At 39.1% G+C, this 8,844-nt stretch overlaps 1 protein-coding gene across 1 annotated transcript; it reads right to left on the reverse strand.

Annotated features, from left to right (window-relative positions):
• Positions 1 to 5,347: 5,347 nt before the first annotated feature.
• LOC111873061 (N-acetyltransferase family 8 member 3) lies at positions 5,348 to 6,869 on the reverse strand. Its single transcript, XM_023867445.2, has one exon. The coding sequence runs from the start codon at positions 6,790 to 6,792 to the stop codon at positions 6,010 to 6,012; it is 783 nt and encodes a 260-aa protein (XP_023723213.1). The 5' UTR covers positions 6,793 to 6,869; the 3' UTR covers positions 5,348 to 6,009.
• Between the last annotated feature and the right edge of the window lie 1,975 nt (positions 6,870 to 8,844).

Raw genomic sequence — 8,844 nt, forward strand, 5'->3', positions numbered from 1 at the left:
GAAAAATCGTATTTATTTATTCACTTTTCAATTTCTATAGACAAAAGACACCGCAGTCTCGAACCCCTACCTTCCCAATACTATGCCAATGTCTTACTCATGTACCACCAGATCTATACAAATTTGTTACCTTCACCTTCCTCATACAGTACCACTTGCTTCCTACATGCACAAAATACTTACATTGTTTTTTGTTTTGTTTTTTTACAAAAAGTAGTCCTGTCTTAGAACCACGTATTTTCTAAACCAGGGGTCTCCAAACTTCTCGAAACGCGGGCCACATTAGGTAACTCAGCACTTTCAACGGGCCGGATAAAATAAGAAATTAATAACTCTAGGTATATGAGTTTTATTGAAGGCACAGAATTTGATAAACTAAATACAAAGTACGTGAGAATAAATTATTGTATATTAATGACAACAGACAGTAGCAGCAAATGCTCATATTTTCATCACAAATTATAATAAAACAATTAATGTGAATGATGGAACTCATTTTGCATTCTTAAAATCTGATTAAATTGAGGTTCAAATTTTGAAACGCTAATCACAAGTAGCGACTTTAAATGTTCATGGGATAAATTTGTCCTGTATTTCGACTTGATGTACTTCACCTGGGGAAAAGTATATTCACACAGATATGTCGTCCTAAAAATGGAGATAAATGTACAAGCAAATTTCCTTAAATTTGGAAATTGCTCAGAGTTCAGAAATTTATAAAATTCGATCAAATTTCCTTCCTTGTATTTGTCTTTAATGTGATAATTTTCCTGAAGTTCAATAATTTCCATTTGGAATTTGACTTGGGACATCTGCAGCATCACAGTCAAACGGATTTTGAAACAATCTAGTTTCCTGAGCACTGGAATCCAAATCTGCAAGTCGCTTCCGAAATTGTTCTTTCAAATCTGAAGTGACTAAATTTGCAAACGAGGAAGGAAATTCTGCTTCACCCTTTTTATGCAACTCTGCACATCTTAACGTATGAACAAAGTTACAAATTTTCACTTGGCTTTCCAGAAGTATCAACTTTGCTCTGAATGCCTTGATAAGTGCAAGTAAAATTTTCACCCTGCAACTTTAAATTCAAATTGTTCATATGGTTCACCAGATCAGTAAACAATGGTAATTTTCAAAGCCACTCGGTCTCTGATAAAATTGGTGCGTGATGGTTTTTCTCGGTAAGATATACGTGTATATCAATTTCATTCCTGAGCTGATAGAAGCGCGAAAGAACCTTTCCACAGCTAAGTCATCGAACTGCAGCATAATATGTCGGGTCAATAAGCTCGGAATCACATTCCTCAAGTAAAGCCCGAAACTAGCGATGGTTAAGTGCATGACAGCGAATGAAATTACCGATAGAAATAACAGGTTTTAAAACAGAGCTCATATCAACGTGTTTTCCACAGAGTACTTGTTGGTGGATAACACAGCGAAGAAACATTGGCCGATCGAGGCCGAACAAGTACGAAGAAATACCGCGCAGTATACGGTCCAGAATTAGTAAAATTGTGAATGATATTTAATATTAACATAATATGGAATATCAATATATTTTAAACACAATCTTAATTAATAAATTTGAAATCTATGAACAAGTAATTTTTTACCAGTACTCATTGGAAAAGTAGTTCAATTGGCGCATTTCTGCACAATTCTTTCGCGGGCCGCATGTGGCCCGCGGGCCGTAGTTTGGAAACCCTTGTTCTAAACAATATGCCAGTGCCTTACCAAAGGACCGCCATGGTTCTGACAACTATTCGCCTTCGTCTTCCACATAGCCTACCGCTTCGTTTCAAAGTCATTTTACGACTGAGGGTTGGCCAGTCAGTTGTTCTTAATTTATAGCCCATTCAGACGCTCATGACCAGATCTTAGTCTTGAAGTAATCTTCACTGTTTGGTCTTTAATAGGAATCCTTTCTGATGACAAGACGGGTCTATCCCTTCTCATTTGTCACAGTCAATTACTTTATATATTTCGTCCTTCCTCCTGTAAACTACATGTCACATATATACTGCGCATGGTTTTATTGGCATTGACTTTGATCATTTCTGTATCTAATCCTCTTACCGAAAAATATATAGATGTTGTACATGACTCACTAAGGGGTTCTTCGCCTGTTCAATATGAGATGACACTCAACCGATCTAACTCTCTTGACATAAAATTTAATTTCTTTTGTTCCAGCGCTCACACTACGTCTCAGTCGCATCCAGACCTCGCTGCAGCGTTCTGAGAACATACCCTTCTTTGCTCTCAGTCGCATATACATAGGTGCCAGCAGCAGACACCTACATATACACTAGTATTTTTGAGTTCCTTCACACTCTACAGAAGAAAATCTCATACCTGACCTTTTAACCAGAAGCATGCCTATGGGGACTCGTTGAAGGGAACTTGTAAGCTTGGGAAGAAAGTCGTCTTCTGGGCTACTGAGAGCTACTGCTCTCTGCATTCACAAGCCATTCACGTGCTCTGAAGATGGAGGCGATACGTTCCTCCGAAACGTCAGCCAAAACCCAGAAGACGACTTTCTTCATAGTCATCGCCGTGAAAACCTCAAAAACTTACATTGTAGGCTTGGGCTTTGGGTCATGCTTTTATTAATGAACTTGTATGGTTGGCACCACTGAAGTGATGGGCAACACGGTGTTGAATGTTGACATTACTTGGGTCATCCCAACACGCTGTTCCATCTGTTCAGAGATCATCAACTTTATTGAAGAACACCATCTTCTGGGATATGACATTATGTAGTCTTGTAGAACTCCACTGCCATTCTAAAAGAACATACAACCTGACTGACTGATAATTATGCAGGGTAAACAACCTACAAGTGTGCTGTTGCTATCCTCTTTCTGGTCATATTTTGGCTTCATTTTTGACTCATCCAAAAGGGCAGTGAATGTCTACCAGACTGTACAGCATCACTCCACAGAGAATCTTGAGTCCATCATTCATTATTCTTATCATATGGATGCCAAGGAAAGAAATCCTGTGGATTATTTCCCTCCACGTCTCCCTCAAGTAACTGACGATGCTCCTTCCAACCCATGTGTTTCCTGCATTCACGTGTAACCATTCTTTTCATATGAATGTTAGTAGTGATAATTAATCACTTGGTCTCATTTACATAAGCCAGAGGGGCTGGAGGGGAACATAGAGAGGGTTACCTTGTGTTTTCACATGAAACACTAGAGGTATACAGTAGACTGCTCATAATTTCATGAATTTGTCTAGTCATACTCACATTTAATATCTAGACTTAATTTAGTCCACTTGTTGAATATGGATTACATGAAATGCAGACTGGACCTGGTCCAAGGCTAAGGTGCTGAACTTAGGTCATTGATCTGACAGTGACAGAACCACGGACCCAGACTAACAGATACCTCGATTGTTTCAAACACTCATTGTTCTGTAGTGTCCCTCTGCCAGACATCATCACCATAATTATTTTTCTTTGGTGCTACTGGAGTCACTTCATAATAACTCCACTCTCATCATTATGCAGCGTGGACATTCTAGCACTTATATTCCCCCTTGTATTTTTTGTCTTATAACAGTAATGTTCTTTTCTTTCCTTTTCTGAACAACTAGCCAACCAACGGACTAACTTGAAGGAGCAGTCCATTTTCCTTCTTGTGTATATGACTAGACAGTTTGAGATGCATTTGTGGTTTGTTGCAGGCAAACTACACAGACCCACAGACAAAACTGTACTATGCCGCCATGCCTGGAGAATTTTCTACAATCTGAAGTTTGCCCATGTAGATATTGCTGCTGGTTTGGCATTTTGCTGTCTGGATGTTCTGCCATAAAGTTGCCTTGCTACAGAGCAGTTCTACTGGAGCCAACGGGAACTGGCTGCAAACAGAATGTTCATCTGGTTCAATTTGTCTAGTTCCACATATTTATTCTAGTGAACAATTGTATAACTATATTCATGAGTCACCTCCATTTAATGCAAAGGTTGAGGATAAGCTGTGTCTCGACAAGAAGGCCGGCAGTGCACATGCTTTGCTTTTTACCATATTCATGATTGATGGAGCCCATTAACCAGTTTATGCTGATGATTTAAGAGGCACACTAACTGTAAAATTTGGACACCTTCATTTGATGTGCACAGGTGAACAGAAACGTATGACAAGTTTAATTTCTATAATTCTGTAAGACATCCTGCCACAGTGTGGCATATCATACAATTTTAGTTAAAGTGAACTTCATTCACTCATTAAAGCAAATTTTTATTCATGTGAACAATGAGTAAAAAATTTTACATCTCATCAAGAATGTTATGTAGTCTTTCATCATTAACTACAAGACTGAGAACTCGTTTAAGTATACATGACCTAATAAAAGTAATGAACTTCACGAATTTACAGCCACATTATATTCACACGCTGAGTGGTTTCTGTACTCTTCACATCTCTGACATCTCTTGTCTGCATATAGGAACAAGGGGTGGCAGTAAGTGTACCAGAAGAGTTTATGAGTGGGTTCTGTTAATGACGAACACATTGTAACATGCCTAATTATGCGTAAAATTTCAAAACATAAATAAAAAATACAATTTAACGAGCATAGGAATGTTATTTGACCATCGTCACTTCATTAGAAGTCATCATGATTGTTGGAAAAACAGTCCTTTTTGAGAGTGAGCAATACATAGCCTTCCTTGGAGGCTGGTTATTGATCAGGGAAATTAAATATTTCTAACCTATAAATTTCAATTTATCTTAGTAGTCTCAAGACGGTGGAGTGGTTTTAAACAGCAAGAGACTATGCTGCACACCCTGTCAAAACATGCAGTGAGATTTCTTTTAAACAGAAGGTGTCCAATATTATACTCATATATACTTTATTTATCATGTATAAAATGTATACAAAATGTAAAAGGTACAGTAAATAATCAATCAAGCACATGATTCNTGTGCTGAGTTTGTAATTTATAAGATATAACATTTCTGAAGGACTGCATTTATAACTAAGGCTGCACGAAGAAAATTGATCATGAGTGAAAAGCTGGATTTTACATGAAAATGCTTTACTCAAAATGTGGACCTGATGAATGTATATCTCCCTATACCTTCATAACAGATACCTGCTTACATATAGAAGAAATTTGGTTTTGTGACAGGTTAATCCTGCTTATTACAAGTACTTCACAGAATTAACCAGTGGACATCTACCCACTGAAGAATCCTTGTCACCTTCCTGACACGTTTTCTCTTCAGCACTGACCCCCGGTGTAGTGCCTGCCACTTCAGAAGAGCTAATAATGGAATACTAAGAGAAGTATATACATCCAAATTACTGAAAATTGCATTATTACATTACATTCTGTTAAATTCAGCCACTGGTATATTGTCTTGAGCATGTATACACAAGCACACAAGTGAAGAATTGAAAACTGCATGACTAACTGGTCCATTATTTTAGTAGAACTGACACTACAATAACTTTTTATGCACATGGGTGCTTACAACATGGCGGATTATCAAAAATGTACTTTTACAGTTTATTGATTTCTTGCATCTATGCAGTGAAAGCCATATTTCTTTTCTCTTGCACATGGCATTTTGCACCAATAAACTGATTTCTCTTTTAAATTTCAGTTTTTACAAACATCTTAACCCTTACTTAGATTCAACTCATAAAGGTCATGAATCACCTTGTAACCAAAAAAAAAAAAAATTCACAAACCACTTCGCTTCAGACATCAACCCTTGGCAATTCACTCTCCATATACATTAGCAGCAGCAGCAGGTATGGTAAAAAAAAGTTAATGAAAACAAAATAAGATAAACTTATGACAGTGAACAAAGTACAGCTGTATGCAATTACCCTTATGTATTTTACAGGAGGAAAACCAAAAACTTCAGTGTTACTCCCTCCATCAAGGTTGCTCTATACAGCAGAAGATTCGTAATACACACAGAACAATATCAGTTGATTTGCTGACCTTTCAGAAATAATCCTCAGCAAAACATATCATAATATTTAATAATTGGGCGGCTTTTCACTGGGCTTGATGCGGAACAAGAAGTCATACATCTGTATTGTCACTATAGTTCCAACTATTGGTTTGTGGTATATTTGCTTCAAGTCAAAACCCTTCTTCAGGTAAAGCTCTCGTGCAGCATCATGGCATTCAGAGGTCACAAGCTCCACTGCACAGTATCCCTTATCCTTGCAGAATCTCAGTGCTTCATCCACAAGCACAGATGCAATGCCTTTCCGCTGGTACTTCGGGCTTACTGCCATTCTCCTCAGCCATGCCGTATCAGTGGAGTGCTTGTTTCGTGTGATGGCTATTGTCCCCACAATTTTCTTCCCAAGATGTTGAGTTACCTCAATATTGTTATCCTTAAGTTCTCGTTCTGTCGTGACCGTATATTTGACTTGACTTGGTTCCCTTGTCATGAAATAGGGTTCATGAACTTCAGCAACCCAAAATCCTGTATACTCCGAGGACATGTACACACGTGGAATGTTGGAAACGTCTTGTGCCATTTCTATTGCTTTGAATGTATGCCCAAACCATATAAATAAGTACATTAGTATAATGACAGCTGGTACTGACCAAACACAAACACTAAATGGAACACCTAAGAAAATGAACATAAGAGCCGCCATAAGAACCATCGTTTGAAATGTGATTTCTCGGGTCAGTCCAGCAATGAACGCTGTATTCACAGTTGACATGGTTCCTTCTTTAATAATCTCACGACAGAATAATTCATCTCCGGGCCTGTAATATCGTATAATTACCAAATGATTCATTGGTGCTGAGACGAGCCGAACATTAACATAACCAACCAAATTCAAACAGAAACTACAGCCTTGCACAGGCCCATGCCCATGAAACTCTCATGTTATTGGTTGCCAGCTTGGCCGCCATGACACCTCGCTGAAACTCTCCTTCCATCTATATTCAGCTGATATTACTAAATTAAAAATTATCTCCAGGGCCGAGATCCCAATCGGTAAGAAAGTATGTTACCTTGGCAACTATTTTCAGTGTTCCCCCCCTTGGCTGCCTCAAAAGGCTTTTTTTCGCTACTAGCAATAAACACTTTTAGATCTCTTGTACTGCAGTTTCTCTTTCCTTCTGGCGTTCCCACTAATAACCTATATGCATTCCTCGCCTCCCCATTCGTGCTACATGCTCTAACCGCTCTCTGTAGGCGTCCTCTGAAGGGCCCTTTACGTTGGGCGTCACTTATCCTCTATTACCGTCCTTCTGGCCCCTTGGTTGCTGGTTGCATCTGCTCCTCTAGCCGTTCCCTCTCACCTGTTGGTACGCCGAGTTTGCAGGTTGCTGCTGCGTCCTTCTTATCCAGTTCTGATTCACTTTTTGTTGTTGTTGTGGATAATTGTTTGTGGGATATGGATTACCTTAATGCTGGGCGCCAGTAAGCTTACTGTAAAGGCTTACATTTCGGGAAAAAGGGGGAATGAACTGGAAACTACAGGTGATAGGTACCGCATTCTCACTAGAGTGATGAGATTCTGTCTCAGGGTGAATACAGGCCTCGCGTCAGCGGGAAAGATAAGAGTGTTGTAGCTAGGCACTACCACAGACTGTTTAATTAGCAGATCTTGCTATACACGTACATGTAACAGCATTTGTTGCACTCCCTTGAAATCACTCAAACGCTGGCGACCGGATCCCTGGCTAGGTATTTAGTGACTGCTTCTTTTAGCACAACACATAGAATTACACTTTCACTTAAACTTTTAACACAAAGTAAAATTCACATTAAATTTTGAAGAGTTATTCAGAGATTGTTCCTGCAAACACTTAAACATAAATTTGTTTTAACTTTGACTTTTTTTTTTAAACCAAACTGCCAGCGACGCTAGTTTTTCAGCTGTACCCTTGGAGGGTTGTTCAGAGACTCCTTTCGCAGACTGACCCCGCTTCGAAGCAAGAAATCTTCACGGCTTCAGCTCTGCCTCCAAGTTACTACCCTAATTTCTGCTGATTGGAACAATTCAAATTTAGGGAGTTAACCATAATTCTCACTGCTCCAATCACCTAGCTTTAATTTTGGACTTTGGACCTTAAAGTCCTAACGTCGTTTTTGACAGCTCCTTGAAAAATTATACCAGTAGTGTGGGTTGCTGGCCTTTCCACTTTTGACTGACGGGGTTCAAAACCTGTCAAGTGTAACTTTACCAAAGGATCCCNCCCGCTTCGAAGCAAGAAATCTTCACGGCTTCAGCTCTGCCTCCAAGTTACTACCCTAATTTCTGCTGATTGGAACAATTCAAATTTAGGGAGTTAACCATAATTCTCACTGCTCCAATCACCTAGCTTTAATTTTGGACTTTGGACCTTAAAGTCCTAACGTCGTTTTTGACAGCTCCTTGAAAAATTATACCAGTAGTGTGGGTTGCTGGCCTTTCCACTTTTGACTGACGGGGTTCAAAACCTGTCAAGTGTAACTTTACCAAAGGATCCCGCCGGTCAACTTTCGAAATGAATTTCCAAGAAAACTCTGCGGGGTGCTTCCTGCCTGGTCTTTGTAGCAGTGAAGCAGGCCCTATTCTTGAAACCAAGAATCGGGCTAAGTCACCCTTGAATGTTCCTTGCTACATCTTATGCTTAATTACTATAAAAGGAATACTGATTACAAATAAAGCTGGTGGTGTCAGTGGTACGGCGAGAATGCCCTGCCAACCGCATCCTCCTTGACTAGTGATATTGAACACAGTTCAAAGTATTCATTTCTCCACCAACCTATTTCCATTTCTGAACTGAAAAATTGATGAAATAGATGATGAAAAATTAAAAATAGATTTTATCAATTACAGTGGACGGAGGTTAAA

Source organism: Cryptotermes secundus, unplaced genomic scaffold (genome assembly GCF_002891405.2).
Source record: "Cryptotermes secundus unplaced genomic scaffold, Csec_1.0 scaffold4, whole genome shotgun sequence".
In the NCBI taxonomy this organism is placed as follows: Eukaryota; Metazoa; Arthropoda; class Insecta; order Blattodea; family Kalotermitidae; genus Cryptotermes; species Cryptotermes secundus.